This window comes from Rhipicephalus sanguineus, chromosome 2, assembly GCF_013339695.2.
Source record: "Rhipicephalus sanguineus isolate Rsan-2018 chromosome 2, BIME_Rsan_1.4, whole genome shotgun sequence".
NCBI classification, from domain to species: domain Eukaryota; kingdom Metazoa; phylum Arthropoda; class Arachnida; order Ixodida; family Ixodidae; genus Rhipicephalus; species Rhipicephalus sanguineus.
The window spans coordinates 68,184,154-68,203,529 of NC_051177.1; the positions used below are offsets into that span (position 1 = coordinate 68,184,154).

General features: G+C 48.2%; 1 protein-coding gene across 1 annotated transcript; it reads right to left on the reverse strand.

Annotated features, from left to right (window-relative positions):
- Positions 1-1,866: 1,866 nt before the first annotated feature.
- LOC119383119 (probable caffeoyl-CoA O-methyltransferase 2) lies at positions 1,867-19,100 on the reverse strand. The gene is made up of 5 exons (XM_037651124.1): positions 18,793-19,100; positions 17,720-17,838; positions 8,729-8,783; positions 7,240-7,373; positions 1,867-2,290 (listed from the first exon to the last, which is right to left on the reverse strand). Exons 1-5 carry the CDS (start codon positions 18,869-18,871, stop codon positions 2,138-2,140), a joined length of 540 nt encoding a protein of 179 aa, XP_037507052.1. The 5' UTR covers positions 18,872-19,100; the 3' UTR covers positions 1,867-2,137.
- Positions 19,101-19,376: the final 276 nt, after the last annotated feature.

A 19,376-nucleotide genomic window follows, 5' to 3' on the forward strand; every position in this document is an offset into this window, starting at 1 on the left:
ACAAGGAAGACAGGAAACACAATGAAGTTAGCCATTTTCTATACCTCTTGTGCTGATTGGTCGGCATAAAAGGACTAAAAGAGAGAAAAAAAAGGGAAAGGGAAAGCAGTGGTCTCCTCGCCCATCACGCAGCCACTTGTATCGCGCAGCTGCAGCAATGGTCTTGTTGCTTTCTGGTCCACCAAGATGAGAAAATTGTCTAAATATTTTCACCTCTTGAAGACAGCATTGGGCCTATAGTTGGGGAAAGCCGACTTCGACTCTTGGTGCGAGTGTGGAGTCACTGCGCATGACGCATAAATGGCATTGTATCCTAAAAACTAAATTTGGTGAAGTTAGCGCATTGTGTTGTGCACGTCTCCCTGTGGGTCCTCGGCCGCTGGCGCTAATAAATGTTATCCAGGCTAGAGCACAAGCACGCCCGAGATACTGCAATGCTGAAGTGGTTTTTGTTCATCAAGAATATTCTTGGCATTTAAAAATGCAATAACGCGCTTTTTCTTGCTTCTTTGCAGAGAACCTCGGGAATGTTTGACGAGAAGACCCTCTACCAGAAGTCCGCGCCTGCAAATGTTCACCGAGTAGGGGCATCATCAACTATTGCCGACTATAAGTAATCGGACGATACGTTCAACTAACGTGCTTGTGGTAACTCTTTCAACGCCATCAATTTAGGTTCATCGTTTCGACGCACCGTTATTCGCACGACTGTTAACGCTTCTCTACTGCACGTCTGCGGTGTTACCAGTGACAGGACTATATCAGAAATAAACGAAACCGCTCAAACTGTTAACGTGCACTACTTTTTCTTCAGTCGCGTTGCATAAGGGCTTGCTGTTGTGTCGGTATGCACGATGCCTAGAGCGAAAGCATACCAAAGACCTCAGAACGATTTGAAATCAGACGTGGCATGTCCTAATTTTACCATCGCGTCTCCGAGGCGCTGTTATTCAAAGAGAACGGAACTAATGACTAATCAGCGGTCGAAATAAGTTAGAGGCGTTTAGAGTAATACGTTCTGGCAGGCTAGTTGGTTCATTGCGATAAACTTTCTTAAACTGCGCAAGAAGACGAAGACATAAGTAAGAAAACATTCAGAACACCACGAGCGCAGAACACCACGAGTGCGCTCGTGGCGTTCTGAATGTTTTCTTACTTGTGTCTTCGTCTTCTCGCGCAGTTTAAGAAAGTTTAGGCGCTTAGTGTAATGGTAGAATAAAGCAGCGAAGAGACTGATAAACCTGGACCCATTGGACGCGTACGTAATTGCATAGCGTATAAACAGAGGCTATAGTTAAAGAATTAAATCATAAAAAATTATAGGCAGAATGCTGTAGAGTGTAACAGATGCAATAACAACCGATTACAATAAACAGGCTAGGTGACGATTTATGGCCGCTTCGTTTGAAAGGGGATGTCAATAAATATCATCGTCATTATTATTATTATTAGAATTGCCAGTCAACCGATGAATGTCCGCGAAATGAATGTTTTCCCAACTTGCATTGAGGCGACCAAGTGATCTTAACACTGTAACAAATACTTAGCAGGCGCTCAAGGGCCACAATAAATCCCGCAGCACACATTCCCAAAGAGAGTTATTTCAATTGTTTCTCTCTGGAAGATTGGTTAAGAATAAGAACGTCACGATGGTGGAGTACTGTGACAAACCCCACGAGAGAAGTTTAGTGGTTAAAGCGTCGCGCTGCCAAGCGACCCAGGCCATTTCAGCATATACGACGCAGGCTTTACAGCACACACCTAACCCATATACACGCCAATTAGCACGCCTTATCAGGACGAGCCTTATCGCAATTAAAAAAAAGAAAAGGTAAGCGCAGCAAAATGGAGGAACAAGAGCACGGGCAGCAAACAAAATAATATTTAATGCTGAAAGCATCACCTCGGGTCTTTCAATATCGCGGCGTAGGATATTGTACAAACGATCAACGCTGTCATGATGATACGAGATTATCGTTTATAGCAGAGGAAAATTGTTGTTCTCGCCACCGTGTCGCAACGTGGATAGGTATTTCAGGCGCTGCGATGAAACCTTGCCTCCTAATGGCGAACCCTGCGCACGCCTATGCATGAGTCTACACAAATAGGTGAATGAGGCCGGCGGTGTCGGCGTCGTTCACTTCTTGAGCACTAACGTGACTCCGTCCCCTATGGGGACCATGCTGATCTGGACTCGCTCGTCGGTCGCCAGCTTGCGGTTCAGTCGCCGAGTGGCCTCTGTCCGAGGATCGTTGATGTTCGGGTTGAACGTCCTCGTGTGCCATAGGACCTGCGCCGTAGAATCGCACGCACGATAATATGCCTACCGTTACGCAAGCGATTTGATCTCTTTTACGCCATCGGTATACACATGCACGCGTTGGTCATACTAATGTTCCGTGTTCTACACGTCGGTTAGTCGCAGTCAGATTTTGAGTAAAAAAAAAGAAAAGAGAGCGTGTTCAGAGATCCCGTGAATATTATTACAGAAATGGGAACAATGTTCAACTTGACGCTGTGACATTGTCATTGTACCACATATTTCCCCGATTCGCCATGCGTTTGAAAACGCGAGGAAGTTGAATTGGAGCGAGGTGCATTTATACACACACGGCACGAGCTTAAAGTTCAACTTTAGAACGTACGGTGGTGCAAGTATATGCATAAACACGTGGAAAAGCTTTTATTCGTAATTTGTCTTTGCACTTGGCTGACCACGTTCGCTTATAATATATCCAGCGTCGAGATTAGCTAGAATTTGTCCTTGAGTACTGTGCTGGTTTAATAGCCTTTTTGATAACAGTGCGGAGTATTCAATAACGTTTGCGTCGACACCCCTACAAAGAGAACAGGTTTGTAATTTTAAAGGGGTCATGAAGCACCCCTTGGGCTTGTTGAAAAAACACATCCTGTGGAAAGCTGACACGGCTATGAACTGCTTTGCCAAATATTACAGTCGTGCGCGCCGCGTAAAGGCCACAAGCGGAGCGCGAAGTTGCCGTTTCCCCAGGCACCCTCTTTTGAAACAGAGGCCGGTTCTCACTCTCGTCAGTGGGCGGGGCGTCTGCACGTTGACGTCGCGGATCTGCCAGTTTACGTCGCAAGAGACATAGCATGCTTATTGGCCGATAGCCGACGTAAATCGAGAGCGGCGTTCGGATCAGATGCGCTTCTTGCCACGGTGTGCCGCCACTTGCCGGCGCCGCACTCCTCAGTACATGGTAGCCGCACTCGCGCATGCGAATCACAGCGGGAGAGCGATCGCGTTTCATGACGCGCGCTGACTTAACTTCTTTCCCCCATGCCATCCCACCCTATGTAGCTTCCAGTGCGCTCGTCGGCACGAGAAAAGAGAGAAAGCGCTGAGAGCGTGCGCCGAACCCCCGTAACTCCGCTCATTCTTGACGTATTCGAGAAATTTTTGCGGCAATCGAATCGGGAGGCAGTAAACTCCGATACTGAGGTCATTAGATCACTACTTGGAAAAGTGATTCATGACCCCTTTAACCTCTAAGTGCGTCGATTATGAAGCCTGCCCTCCTACCAGTGGCTTCAGAATTACGAGTACAAACTAAGAAACATCAATTACTACGCTGGTCGTTCATTATGCTGCTGTTTGCGCAGACCTGTGGAGTTAAGAGCAGAGCTGTTAATTAAAGCTTTTCGCTGCGCCGGGTAGTGTGAACAGAAATGAGTCGGCGCGCGCTCTCTTCGTTCTCTTCTTCATCTTCTGCTCCCGCAACACGGGCGCCGATTTGTGCGGTCGAGGAGCACAATAACTTAGGGCACTAAAAAGTGCAAAAGTTACGGGACTAAAATCACGTAAGATCACGTAACAACTAGTCACGTGACTAAAATCCCGTCGCATCACGTAACTGGTCACGTGGCGAAAAATCACGTGACAACACCTAACTAGTCACGTGGCTAAACTACGTAACATCACGTAACAACTAGACACGTCACTAAAACCACGTAACGTCACGTAATGTCTAGTCACGTGACTGCATCACATAACATTATATGTCATTAGTCGCGTGACCAAAAAGATCATGTAACATCTGGCTACCTGACTAAAATCACGTAACATAACGCAACAACTAGTCACGTGACTAAAATTACGTAGCATCACTTAACAGCTAGTCACGGGACATGTTTCCGCCATAAACCACGCAACAACTGTCAAGTGACATGTTCCTGCCAAGATCACGTAAGAGCTGGTCACGTGTCTAAAATCACGTAGCACCACGTCACAACTAGTCACGCGATTAAACATCACGTAAGAGATAATAACATGACTAAAATCACGTAACAATTGGTCACGCCATATGTTCCCGCCAAGAACCACGTAACAGTTAGTCACGTGACTAAAATCACAGCATCACGTAACAACCAGTCACATGACATGTTCCCGCCAAAAGCATGTGACACGTGCGTAGTGTGGGGAATAGACCGAAACTAGAGAAAGATAGCGAAACCTAACCATAGCGGCCTCGAGGGCCACCACAGGAGAGACCGGCGCTGCTATCGCTATGACGTAGCAAACGCCGTCACGTGACTTTCCTTTGCCGCCGAAAGCTTTGCCAACGCTGCTCGCTGCATCTCACGCCCGAGGTTGAATCTTTGTTTTTTCTTCAGCGTGGTCTATTGCTCTGTGCCGCAGTGCCAAACGTATTCGACCGAGCCCGGTGTGAGTTTCCACGCATATCCCAAAACCAAAAAGCAGCGAGATGCGTGGTTGATAAAGCTTAGAATGGGGAAGCAATCCAGCATTCATTATCGCATGTGTAGCAAGCACTTTCGCGAAGATTTCGTGTACTGCGTTGGAGCTAAAATGTTCGGTTAGTACTACGTGAGACTTTCCGTGACTGTACACATAGGAATTTACGACGTTTATTCACGCCAGGCTGGAAAAGACGGTGCCTGGTTCCCGAAGCAGTGCCGTCGCGAAACCTTCCTGTCCGGCCCTTGGACAGTTCAAAACACACCGAGCGTCGCCGGAAGGCGCTCGGCACAAGGGCGGCGAGAGTGACTTTGTCTCGATGTTGTTCTTTTACGCTGCATATTCGGACGCGGTCGGCCTCATAGACTGCCTCTCCTTCCGTTAGCAGCCGCGATGTGCTGAACTGCTGGTCAACGAACTCACACACCATTACTTGGTTTCCGGCTCATCTCGGGTCGCACTTATCCTCTCTGACTAACCTCAACGAGGTCGCCCACACCCGCGCGCGCGAGCCAACCCACCGCGCCGGGTTGGACGGAGGCGGTACCTCGGGGACTGGTCGGGAGGTCTTTCAAGATCCTTTATTCACGTTCAACGAGGTTTCTAAGCACTACCAGCTGTCTAGGCGAACGTTTCCTCTTCCGCACGAGAAACTCTCCAGGCCTCAGGCAGCCACGCTTCGAATGCTGCAGACCAGGTCTTATCCTAGTCTATCAACCCTAAGTTCTTACACGGATGCTTTTGAACCGAACTGTCCCGATTGTGGCGCGAGAAGCAATTTAGACCACATGCTCTGGCGGTGTCCCTCCTTACGGGGCCCTCAGCGCCTCACTGAAGAAGAGTGGTGCGCCGAGCTAAGGAGCTCGAATCTACTACACCAGTTAAGGGCCGTCCAGAGGGCCCACGACGCGGCGGTGAGGCTTGGCCTCCCCGTCCCCACGTGGGAGCCGCCCGCGGCGCTGCCGCCCTGAACGGCTGCGGTGCTCCTCAGGACTATCTTAATAAAGTTCATTGTCTGTCTGTCTGTTATAAATCATCGTCCGGCAGCAGTTCTCGCTAAAGGGGTAAGCCGCGCTCACCACGAGCGCTGTGGACATTACTCTTACTGCTGCAAAATAACTTATGGCTACCTTTACGAAAGATCTCGCGAACGTAATAACCAATGTCGAATATTCGTTTGCACTCGGCCATTTGATTACGCGCTGAAAACTAGGGCGAGACGTTGCCGTGAATTGTGCGCGACAGTCCGCGCCGATCGAAACGGTACCTCTCGGCCGCGCAACTTCCACGCAAAAGCAAGAGATAGGTGAGCGATGTCGCGCTTGCCTCAGTAAACATAAATGTATACGAGGTGCCAGGATGCTTCGAGTTACAGATTATTAGGTAAATTACATAACTCAGCTTTTACAAGAGCGGCCTCTTCACGTTCGCTCCGTCGAGAGTGCACGACGCGACGATGACAGCGCGTTGGCTCACGAAAAACCTTAGCTGGCAAACACACTGATTGCTTCACAGCTAATACAAGTGAATTCAACGAATGCAAAACGAGAAAAACCGTGGCTGAACACTGGCGACGTCGAACACTAGTTCCGCGCACTCGGTACCACGTGATGCCGTTCTATACGTCACAGAGAGATTCCGGCAGACGGCGCCACGGTATGTCCTCGCCGCCAATACTCAGTGCTACTAGCAAAAACTCAGCATCTCTACAAAAAGCTTGGCATCACTAGCAAAAGCTTAGAAAAAGCTAGGTCAAACACTAGCTCCGCTGTTGGTTCCAGTTTTGCGCCAGTAGTGCAAGCTGCGCTTTTTTAGCTTATGGGGTTTGTTTAGCACTGTACAACAGCATAGCGGTAGCATTAATTGAACAGAACTAGCTTTTAGATGCGAAGCATCTTATGGCGGAGTTCAATCCAGTGGTGACGGTGGTGGTGGTGGTGGTGGTGGTGGTGGTGGTGGTGGTGGTGTGCGGCGTGACCACCCTTACTGCGCATGCTCAAACCCTCCCCACACACCTCCTCTCCACTCCCCCTCCTCGTTTAGATAAAAGGCTCGCGTTAGGTCCTACACACGCTCAGTCACTGCGCCGGCTGCGCCGGTGTTATGAGTTCCAACGTCAACGTCGGCGCCAGTTGCAGTAATACCTTAACGCCTGTCGAGATTGCGGAGCAGCGGAAGGCTCGACGCGCCGAAGCGCAACGTAAACGTCGGCAAGCGGACCCCGAGCTCCGGGCTAGGGAAGCCCAGCGCAAACGGCAACGTCGGCGGGAAAGTGCTACGGATGAAACGTGGGCTCGACATACTGAAACGCTGCTTCGCATCGTCTCATGGTCCCGTTTGGCGGGAGATGGTGTAATATTTATTTTTTTTTCGTTTGTGCGGCACGTTGCAGTTGAGGTGGCTTTTTCGGGAGTGCGTTGAATTCAATACTGTGACATAGTCCAAGTGGCGCGGCAGTCGTGACACGTTTCATTCGAGTCACCTGCCCACAGGTCAGGGAAAGGCAACCAGCAACTCACATTGTCGATCGCGATGATGCCGTTGCGTCTGACGAGCTGCAGACTCCTCTCGTAGTAATCGTCTGAGGACTCTTTATTGGCATCGATGAAAACGAAGTCGAAGGAGTTCGATTTGCCTTGAGCGATCAAATCGGCTGCGAGAGGAATGAAAACGCAAGAGGATGTCACAGTCTGTCTACAAAAGGCGATGGTATTCAGCAGTTCAACAGCTACAACTTGCGCAAGGTAGCCGGCCATTGACCAACGACGTCGCTGAATGCTTGCGTAAGAGTCCACACGTATATGTACACACGCACGCGCGCGCGCGCGCGTGCGTGTGTGCGTGCGCGCGTGCGTGTGTGTGTGCGTGTGTGTGTGTGTGTGTGTGCGTGTGTGTGTGTGTGCGTGTGCGTGTGTGCGTGTGCGTGTGTGTGTGTGTGTGTGTGTGTGTGTGTGTGTGTGTGTGTGTGTGTGTGTGTGTGTGTGTGTGTGTGTGTGTGTGTGTGTGTGTGTGTGTGTGTGTGTGTGTGTGTGTGTGTGTGTGTGTGTGTGTGTGTGTGTGTGTGTGTGTGTGTGTGTGTGTGTGTGTGTGTGTGTGGAGCGCTAGCGCCCGTAGCTCACTCTGTTTTCTGCCTCCGTAGCGCATTGTAAAGAATGGCCGAACGTCATGCAGAGCTGAACGTGAGGCCAATAAGGAGCTATTATCTGCGAATCTGTTAGCTGAATTATTCAGGTGTACAAAATCCAAGAACCGGACGAGGACTCTCTGCGCCTACATTAGAAAGGCTGACGCACATGTCTGAGTCTTGACTGATTCTCTCGACAACCGCTTGGCTGGTACGTCTGTCTCATATCTGTTTGAATTGAATAAAGTCAACGAAAGGGTTTTAAAAAAGGTCGCCTCCCAGTGGTTAGAACATCGGGCTTCGTTACTAGAGGCCCGGAGTTCAAATCCAGCCGTGGGAGAACTTTTACATCATCATTTATGCTTATTTAGTGTAGATATATTCTGCGCTGACGTCACTCATACGCATGCTCATGCTCATGTATGTGTGTGTGGCGTCACTCGCGGGAAGCGCAGCTGCGTCGATAGCAGCTACGTTCTTTATTAGATCCAGGATAAAGTGGTAGTGCAATATATGTACTTCCCCTTGCAAGAGCGCATAGCAAATGCGTCGTATAGCCAGGAAACTATACGAAAACGGTTAGAACGATAGAATGTTGAGCTGGTTGGTACGGACTCATGATAAAAGAAGTTTGTATTGTTCTCTTGTGTACGCGTCTGCACGCCAACTTCTTTTATCACGAAAAAGGCTTAGTTTCCTGGCTATATCTGGCGCTTTGCGCGAGACCTCAGTAAAAGTGTACACAAACGCCGTGAATTATTCACGCAGGTGGTGGGTGACGTCGCGGGCCAGATATATCGCCCATGCAAAACCCGTCGTGCTCGCTTAAAACACGGTTTTCACATTTAAAAGGAAACCACACGAAAGCGAGCGTAAGAACTTACCTAGAGACTTCTTCGCGTCACCAATAATAATGTCTATCTTGTCGTCGACGCCAGCCTGCAAGTAAACAAACAAAAAAAATTGGGAAGCTTTTTTTTTTTTTTGCACCGCACTGACTATAGGAATAATCCGTTCAGGAAATTCACATTCAGAAACTGAAACAATGCCACGATAGACATTGCCACGTCACCACTTCCACACTAAGTGCGCACAGGGGGGGGGGGGGGGGCAGGGGGGTCGCATATTCAGCCCCACACATTGACATAATAGGGGGGGGGGGGGGAGGGGCGCAATGTCAGCGCCATACATTGATATAATTGGGAGGGGGGCGCTGCGACGAACCTTCGCACCCCCCCCCCCTTAAGGGGAACCCTGCGCACGCCTATGCAAAAGGATACATAATGAAAAATACATGTACTTCCCCATGAGCGCATAGCAAATGCGTCGGAAACAAAGGATGCGCTGCAGAGGAGCGTGCTATGCAGCGAGAACGCCGCTGCAAAGTCACTGAAGCGAAAACTTTCGTTGGCTCTTCTCGTACACTTTTTGAGTGCTGGCTTTAGGCATGCAGAGATGATTTCATTGGTAGCATACTGTAGTAACTATATATGCATCTAATTCACGTAACGTGTTATACGCCAAAATAAACCGGTTACATTTGGACTATATTGTCTATTTTTTACTGCTTTTGTCGGTTGCTTGCTCGTCTTTGTCTTTTCGCGCTGTTTTTCGTTCAAGGTAGATCCGCACCAACTCGCCCAGTTATCATTTCTGATGCAGTACATGTCTTGGTAATGACGGAGGTAGGGTGGCTAGAATGGGGAGGTGTGATGACCGGCCTCCGGAGGCTGGCCCAAAAGCGCGTTCCTGCCGCGCGGTGGCGCTGCCGGCGGGGGCGCTGCGCTTTTCTCGCGTCGTCTGCTTGCCTCTGGGCGGGCAAATGATTCGACCGCGCTCAGTTTTACCGCTGTAGTGTTTTTAATGATGTTGTTGACGTCGAGAAACTTTATGAAATGGTTCAGCGCTATAATTTCACGTGTAATCCACAAGCGCCGACCACGCAGCCGATACAGAGTGCGGGTTTCGCGGCTACTTCTTGCGAAGTGGGCGCGCTTGTCGCGCGAAAAGTAGTGTAGAGGAATCCTTCCCGCAGACCTGCAGGTGGGAACAACCCTGCGTGTGTCGCTCGCAGATTTGTTATACATATTCGATTGTAATAGTAGTTTAAAGAGCGGAAGTCAATGCAATTTTTATGCAGTGCGGTAGAGTGAGTGAGTGAGTCAGAACTTTATTGTGGTCCAAAAGTGGCAGAAGCTGAACGCGACTGGAGGTCCCGCTAGCTCAGTGCGGTAGAAGAATGCAATAATAGTACAAGACTGGTAGCTTGATATAAGTTTATTGGAAACAGTACATTAAAACATTACATAACACAGGGCGCCTCACTTTTCTGCACTTCAAACACCGCTGAGGCATATGGGCCAGCATACCTGGGAGAAACACCAAAATGGGCGACATGTGAAGTATATGAAACAATCTTGCACAGTTGTGATGCCCAAGAGGTATGTACCAAAACACGACACAGATCCATCACACACAGAGGAGAACAGGCCATTTGCTGACAATGTTGTGCAGTCAGACACATCTAATCGCTTAAACTCGCTGGTCTTTCCAACTCCACAACACACAGAAAGTTTTTGTGCATACACAAGAAGCTCCTGGGCATCTTGCTCAGACTCAAAGGTGCGCGACAGTGAAGGTGACCAGCCAGGAAAATGGTGCAGCAGGGTGAATTTCGCTCTTCAATTTCAAACACAGCTATCTTGTTGAAGGCAACAGTAGGTACTTTGCTTTTATGATGGTCAGCTGTTTGGTAACTCGCTATGTTTTTGGATGGAACGTCTGACGTGACCAATAACCCGATGGTAGTCGAAGACCAAAAATGAAGCGTTTCCGAGGTACTTCATCGTTGACTATGTCCAGTTCGTGATGAGGAGTGAGCTGGACCGATTCGCGTGCTGAATCGTCAATGTCTTCGCGGCTCTTCTTTGTAGGCACGGAAGAGCACTGTCCCATTCTCCTCTTCCTCTCTTTTGGCAGAGTTCTCGTCATGTACTTTGGAAGGTTCGGGAAAATTGTTGGAATAGCACTCTCCTTAAGGGCAGGCACATCGCGTGGTATGTGGACCTCCTTTCCATTCACAACGTGCGCGTAGTGTCTCATGATAAACCTGCAAAAACATAATAAAAAGTGAGCGCAGCCTCTGTAATGAAGGCATTTCGGATTTCCAAGCAACGAAACAATATGTGCAAGAGCTGCAACGTTAGGTGACACACATCGAGCCGCGGGTCGATGGAGGCGGAACGCTAAATACGCCCACGTGGAGCAAGATGCCAATGTGAGATCAAGAACAACCGATCACCTGAATTAGTCTGGCTCTTTCCACTGCAGTTCTGCTGCTCATGACCCGTGTGTCACACCGGACCGTTAAACACGCCAATGTGTTAACTTGTAGAAACCTCAACTTTTCTATATGCTTAAACAAGTACGAATTCCATACGTACCTTTGGGTCAAAATGCCTTTCGCAAACTGCAGAATTCTCTCGCAGTGGCTTGTCGGCCCTTGGTATGGCACGTGCCCACTTCTCAAATTCATCCTTACGGGTAGGTGCACGAAAGAGAGAGAGTTTTTCACCGCAGGACTTGTGGCCGCCGTCGCAACCTGGCACAAAGCACCACCTCTGCGTTTTTTTTTTTTTTCCCGTCGACGCCATTCATCAGAGCGGTTCAAAAATCGACGACATCCGCTGACATCATCTCCTTCAAGAAATCGTAAAGCGATAGAAAAACAGGCCGTACTTCACGAACAGCGACAGCTAACTTGTGCTACTCCGTTACCTACGAGACACGAGCAGCTATGCTCACAGTCGGCACATGCCAACGGCGCCCCAGACTGACGCGCCAAATTTCCCCCCAGCGGCGAGAACGCGCAGTGGGGCCTCGCTGAGCAAGAGGCCGCCGCCGCGGTCATCACACCTCCCCATTCTAGCCACCCTAACGGAGGGGAGAAGAAGACGGCCTAAGTAGAGTGTACTAGAACAAGGGAGTGCTCGGAACGAGCTGCGAAAAGTGAAGCCCTAACTGAGTCAATCCGCTTGCGGCGCTGCGATAGGTAGTCTGCAATGTGTCGTTCTTTAAATGCGCGCAGCTCCGCCGAAGTCGTGCAGGGGTAGAATTCCCGCTTCCCAATCAAAAGGCCCGGGTTCGAATCGCAGCTATAGATGGTGGGTTTTTATTCTTAGTGTCACCTTTCATAGCTGTATTGGATTTCCTTTGTTTCTTAAAACTAGCCTCAGTTGCTACGCGTTGATTCAAAAAGTAACGCAAAATGTGAAGTAATATAGAGGAAACTTCACGGTGAGCAATAAAACGGAAAGGCGGGCTAGTTGGTTTGGTTGCATAATGATAATATTGCGCACGCAACACAAAGACACAGACGAAAAGTTCACAATGACCAGCGCAGTCCTTGTGAACTTTTCGTCTGTGTCTTTGTGTTGCGTGCGCAATATTATCATTATTCACGGTGAGCGTAGGTTATTTGCCGCGCCACCGCCCTGGATTGAACAAAAACGTAAAGTATGGCATCCAAGGTTTTTGCCAATATGAGATTCGAAACAAGATTTCACAGTCTACGTTACTTTTTTGTAGCAATACGTAGCAACAGAACCTAGTTTTAAGAAACAAAGGAAGACCAAAAATTCGGGGACGCTTAAGCTTCGCCTTTAAGAGTTGAACGCGATAGAGGATATCCGGCCCCATCCTCATCGTGCCATGCATGTTTCGCTGGTCATTATGTTCAGTCGCCCGGTCTCAAACACACACTCGACATACCTATAGTTAAGGTAAAGGTTTCCGCCTTCTTCAACAGCACTTTTATGACAACAGTGTACCCACTACGTGTGTGTAAGAGAATGCGCGCACTAATTGTGTATGCCCTTTCTAGCAATTACGCGCGTGATACTCCTTCGAAGTTGCGATGCACCCACTGCATGTTCGTAAGGAAATACGCGTAGTAATGTGTGTGCCTTTTGTAATGGGTGGCCGGCTTTAAACCACCAGCTCGTTACGCAGTTCACATGGTGTGACGACCGATGGCAATATACGCTTGTACCCCGTTTTACTGCGGTATTAAATCTCGTACTGTGACACCTGTACACAGGACGCGTATGTTTGTGAAGCATTAAAGTTAATTTCAGGGCAGTTCCAAGCAATGGAGTGGCTCTGTGGTTGAACACCTGCTTGCCACGCAGACCAACGTTTATAGAACTTGTTTCAGTTGCCAAACTCCCCGCCTACGCCGTACTTTGAAAGCGGCGAGCAACCGACTTCCGGTGCAGGTGGCGCTACTGCAGCAACAGGCTCTACGTAGCAGACGGCGAAGTGAGTGAAGGCGGTGGACAGCTGCGATTGTCCGTGCAAATACTGAATTGCTTATCAACACAGTTGCGAAAACAACTTATTTTTCCGTTATAGTAATCGTGTTAAATAGTACGGTTCAGCAACAATATCTGAGACCGGGTCTGCTCGTGTTCTGTGTTACGCGAATGACAGTAGGCACTGTGAGCACGACCGTCGCTGCTGCTCTCGTCATGTTCATTGCTACATACATTAGCGTTGCTCACTGGCTAAGTGCAATATTGAAATACCAGAAGAGCTGATTTCACAAACCTTTTTTTTTTTGTCTGGCTATTAGAAGAGTATGTAAAGATTCTTGTAGGTATTTGGAAACAAATACCTCATCGCATAATTTCATCATAAGCTCGAAGGAATAACATTTATTGCTTTCTCTCCGTGCAATCCCTTCCTCCTCTGACAGCCTTCACCTTGCCCAATTACAGGTTTTATTGCAATTCGAATTACTGATCATGTGAAGTGCGCAAGGAACGGCAAGAATACCGGGAAACGCCACTGCACATTGTCGTTATTCATATCAATATAAAGCAATGTAGTAGCCACCGTAATTGTATAGGGCACAATTGTAAAATTGTAGTCTCGCAAGCGTGTGATACGGAAAGTTATTGATGTGCCACTCGATGAAATTTGATCGCGATAAAACGTGACCAGGATCAAAGCTTTCAGTCATGACTGACTCGATCATTTGTCCAAGTTGCGGTAAGGGGCCAGTCGCGCTCGAAGGGGAACCCTGCGCACGCCTATGCACACTGCCCTCAAGCAATCCAAACAGCCAACACATCCGCCATGCTCTCAGCAAAGTACAAAAAAAAGGATATAAAACATCAAATTTGCCCTAACTTCACGGTTTTCTCAAGTTCAGTATGAAGAACTGGCCCAGCAAGCAGCACTTCTTCAGTACATTTGCTTATTAAGTGGCGAGTTGTCTGGCCGCCTTTTATTCCGCCTGGTTATGCTGAGCCCAAGAGTGCCGCGGTCATTTGTTTGTCCTATTGCCGCTGTGCAGTCCGGCACAGAACATGCCGGCATTGTGGATGCGTAACACGAGTAATCCGCCCCGCCACGGTGGTCTAGTGGTTATGGCGCTCGGCTGCTGACCCGAAGGTCGCGGGATCGAATCCCGGCCGCGGCGGCTGCATTTTCGATGCGAAAATGTTTGAGGCCCGTGTACTTAGATTTAGGTGCACGTTAAAGAACCCCAGGTGGTCGAAATTTCCGGAGCCCTCCACTATGGCGTCTCTCATAATCATATCGTGGTTTTGGGACGTTAAACCCCAGATATTATTAACACGAGTAATCCCTTTTGCGCGTATTACAAAATCCAGACTATCTGTTCGTTGACACAACGCAGTGACGCATCTGATCCGGCGCGCCAATACGATAGCAGCCGTAGCAGCGGCCGCATCGGCGCACCTAGCTGAAGCCTGACACGACTACAGCGCCACTCGCCGCCTCCGCTTGCGGCGGAGCCGCGCAACATAGCCGAGTTTTCAAACTGAAGTAGTTCTAGAAACGTTGACGCAGACGGCCTGAGTTCGATTCTCACTTGATCCTAAGATTTTTTTTATAATTTATTTTATACAAGATGATGATTGATCGCTCACAACCAACGACGCCGACACCGACACCGGAATTTCTGCGGAACGAGCTCTTTAAAGCTATCGCGTCAGTACAGCTATAAAAGGTGACACTAAGAATAAAAACCCACCATCTACAGCTGCGATTCGAACCCGGGCCTTTTGAGTGGAAAGCGGATATTCTACCCCTGCACCACTTTGGCGGATGTGCAACTGTTAAACGACGACACATTGCAGACTACCGATCGCAGCGCCACGGGCGGTACCATGTGTTGACACAATGTTGCCGCCACATTGAGAAAGTTGCTTCAACGTTGTGGCAACATTGGTTGCTACTAGTTACTTTCATTTTTTTCTCCGGCGCCATTACCGGGCCGTGTAGCTATCGCGGCGTTTCGCACATCAAGGGACTCTCGGTGCGTGTGTGCGCTCCGACTCTTGAAGGTCTGCTTTTTATGGGGCTTTGGTTACGCCCGGTTGCTGCGGGTTTCAGTGCACCAGCCGGCGTGGAAATGGCTTCGTGCTGTTCACCATCCTGCGAAGAAATTAAATCGCGCATAGAAAGAAGTGGATTGATAACATGGGCCGTATGGATCGACTTCGTTTTGATCGAGCATACTGTGGTCTGTGAGGTACTCTGTATTTTTTTGTACTTAAACGACTGCGTATACCTGAAGCTTGTTGCAAGTTCGTGAGAACGCGGACAATCTTGGTTATTTCGCTTATCATTTTGCGTAGTCTTTGACGTTATTCTCTCTATGTGATTTCGTTGCCCTGCGCGTTGTAGTGAAGATTGCTGGCGCGCGGAATTCACATACAATTCGCATACAACACTCCGCTATGCTTGCCTTGCTTTCGCTGACTGTTGATTTCTTGCCCAGTTGATCTGAACTCTATATTCCCAAAAAAATATATTTTGAAAAACGTTTCCAGATTCATGACTTCGGTAATTTAGAAAGTGGTACGAATTATGTTCTTCCAGCTATCAATCCCAAAATGACTACGTCCCTTATGGCCAAGCTTTACAGCGCCGATTATTGACTTGACACCGGCATCTGAAGGCCTCCTAAAGTGCCATCGACGGACTAGCCTAGATACTTCATCCGGAGAACTTAATATTTCCGTAACTTAATCTAATTGTCCGTTGGTGTCAGTAATCATCCAAATATTTCAAGTCAAACTCTCGGCCAGACCACTTCTTCAAATGGTCGGTAAAAATGTTTCTCCCTCGAGATCATGCAAAAAGTTATTGTGCTCTTTCAAGCAGCTGAGATTTTTTTATTCATCAAGTAATAAAGCAGTTGCATGTAAATCACTCCGAGACAGCAAGAAACTATCCTGCCTCTATAACCACTCGGGAACACCTTCATAGACAACAGCATTTATGCGAAAGTCCTGCACTCAGGGGCGTAGCCAAAGGGGGGGTGGGGGGGGGGGGGTTCAAACCCCCCCGAAATTTTTCAGTTTTGCTTGCGTATATAGGCACGCACACATACAAACGCACGCACGAACATACATAAAGTAGGGTTGAACCCCCCCCCCCCCGAAAAAAATTTCTGGCAACGCCCCTGCCTGCACTAGATAAAATCTGCATTGAGCATAATGTCAGCGGGCTGAAAAATATTGAGCAATGTCCAAATATGTAACGTAAATATTCTACCATTAAGACTGCGCACCATTAATACGACCGGTATTAAAATGCCGAAGCATATGTGGCCTACAATAGTACGAAGATTTTGTTGTTGCCGTAAGCGCTCACACTTAACGCTTCTATTGCGCGAACCAGAACGGGATTAAGGGGGCTCACGGTAGGGTCAAGCACGCCCCACCCCTTTCTCGCGTTTTTGTTTTATAGCAGAACGTAAAAAAAAATTAACGTAGGTGCGCTCACGGGCACCAACCCTGGTATGTTTCATATGTACATGGTATGTTTTATAAGAACATACCTGGCCTGGAATGTTTCATAAGTACTTTCGAGCAATGGTAGAAATAATCGTTGTGTGGTCGCTGTGGTACGCCGTGATTGGTTCCGCGACCATTTTCAGCAAGACATATTTGTTCCTTTCGTCGAGCATTGTATTCACGCTGTTCTTCTGGTGTCTTTAATTTGCGTGGTCTACCAATGGCCTTCTTAGAATGAATTGAATGCGTTGCTAGACGGGTCTCCCTTTTATATATGAAAGTGGAAAACACGCGGGGAGAAGGAAGGGTCGTTTGACCTCATTCAAGGCCCTCGTGTGAAGTGCAAAGCAGCTGCAACCTAATCTTTACCGGGAACGTGTGGGAGGTTGTTCCCATTGTTCACGGGTGCCTTAACATCCAGCATGCGGTTTTGATGCTTGTTCTGTGGTTTTCTTTATGGAAACGAATACTGAGCTCAATGCTGTATCCCTGATTGCAAAGAAAGATATGCAATTTGCCTTCAATTGTTAAATGGCCCCTGAACCACCCAGAGGTGGAAATGTAGTTGCGGCGTTGCAGTTGTACACGAGTCTACAGAGAACGCGTTCGTCGGCTCGTCTGTGTCCACCCAACACGCTCTAGAAAAAGAGGGCGTTGGCCCACCCCTCCGAATGCCCTTACTCAGCTTCCGGGGTGAAAACACAAGGAGCGCGCGCATCTGCTAGCGGAGGAAAACGCGAGCGCGAGCATCTGTTGGTGGTTTTGGTGCCTGGCGATTTGTGTTTACGCCACGCAGGCCACGCGGATTTCGCCCACACGTTTTTCTGCCCACGGAGACGAAACAGCTCGGGGGCAAAGGTATACACCTTCAATGTAAAAAAGAAAAGAAAGAAACTTTACACAGTGGCCTGTCCAGTAAAGAATAAAATATCCAAACTCGCATTTCTTGACAAACGCTTATACTATAAGTTCCCTGATAGCAGATATAAAAGAATTAGCTAGAAGAGCAACGCGTATTCAAATAATTAAGCTTTAGAAGAGCACCTCTTTCCAGAATGGCCTCCCGACATTAACAGTTTCCGCGTTGACCTCCAGTCCAATTACCCGACCGTCAGGTGGTAGCGCTAGGGCGGCCGCCAATGCGCTCACGCCAGTGAATACACCTGTAGGAAATAAGACATCGACGAAACAGTCCAGAGGTGAAAAGAACAGAAGAACGAACTGAAGACTGCCTGGCGAGCGCCTCGGCAGGAAAATAATTACGTATACTATTTTACTCCAAGAGCCGTGGCTTTCAGCGCATCAAAAATGTACCATTAATAATCTTTAGTGGCACGAGCACCAAGTGACGCTCTTGCTTCCCTTTCAAACACTTCCGGTCGATCAGTTACTTCCGGTTCTCCGAATATTCAGAAACAGTGTTCTAAAAAAACAGCAATCTGTGGTTCTGCTTCAAGTCGGATGCATATGATATCGAAGCATAACTTCACCTAAGATAAGGGTTAATTAAGTGTCAGGATAACTAATGAAAACTGATTGAGTTCTTTGAAATATTGCGAGCAGCTGGGACTGTAGCGGCACCTGGCGGTGCAGATCTCAACCATGTGCTTCTTTCTGCGTGGCCTCTGAGATCAGCGTCGGCATCGCTCGAAACACGTGTTTAACCCAATGAATACACCAGTGCAGACTATAGTGCAGACGAACACCGATGTGTCAATGCCACTATGAGTCACCAAAGTCAAGGATTAAGGTCGCCTCCAAATTTTTGAACGATTCGCTTGGATCGACCGGCTAGAAGGGGTGGGTTTGTTCGGTTTAGTTTCATCGAAATTGCGTGATACGGTTAATATTACCTTTGAGTACGTTTGTTCCGACTGTGAGATTTTAGGATTAGATCTTTTTATGCCTGGATCCTATGCGAAGAGAAACTTCAACCCGCCCCTCCCCCCCTAATGTAGGACCCTGCGCACGCCTATGTCTGTGAGGTCAAATTGTGGCCGACTTAATTACAAACTAATAAGTAGGAAGCAACGGAAAGTCAGCGTCTCCTACGAGTAGACCAAGCGTTTGTACATTTGTTTGTCCTAATGCCAGCTTACCAATTCCAAGCGACTCACCAATTTCCAGGTAATTTCTGGCTCCTATGGCCTTGAGGAGGATGTCGAATAGTTGGAGCTCCGCCGTGTCGCCCATCATTCGAGCCTCAGAATGCTTCTGTGTCTCCTTCGATGACGAACGCAAATGTTAACAACATATGGTAAGAATAAAAAAAATTAACAGGAAGGAAGATGCAAGTCTGCGCCGTCTTATAACATGCTACGAGAAGCCGCATCCCTATTTCTATATATCGCCACCTTACTCGGAAGCTGATGCGTGCTCCTTATTCACTCTTATATACCCTGTACGTCATAAACACTGATTCAATTACCGCCAGCAAACAGACCCATTTGTTCAAACAAGATAGAGGCGATAATCAACATAGAGGTGACAACCAGCGTTTGCCTAGAGCTCAGTGAGGTCTTGGAAGCGTCTTCATTTTGCTTGCGATTTATTTCAGATTGGTGCAGAATATATCAGGTTTTTTTTCAGCCATCGTTGACATAATAGGTGTAATTTTTATGACTGCGATATCGTTCTAACAGCGGAGCTGTTCTGGGGCTGGGCTTGACGACAGATGAGCGTCCTCATGTCACGCTCCGGT

What these genes read in the sequence shown, in the direction of transcription:
- LOC119383119 (XM_037651124.1), bottom strand. Translation starts at nt 18,871, where the DNA reads ATGATGGGCGACACGGCGGAGCTCCAACTATTCGACATCCTCCTCAAG. An exon ending in CAGAAATTACCTGGAAATTG is followed by an intron (nt 17,839 to 18,792) that starts GTGAGTCGCTTG and finishes TATTTCCTACAG; the next exon opens with GTGTATTCACTGGCGTGAGC. An exon ending in GCATCATCGCGATCGACAAT is followed by an intron (nt 2,291 to 7,239) that starts GTGAGTTGCTGG and finishes TCTACGGCGCAG; the next exon opens with GTCCTATGGCACACGAGGAC.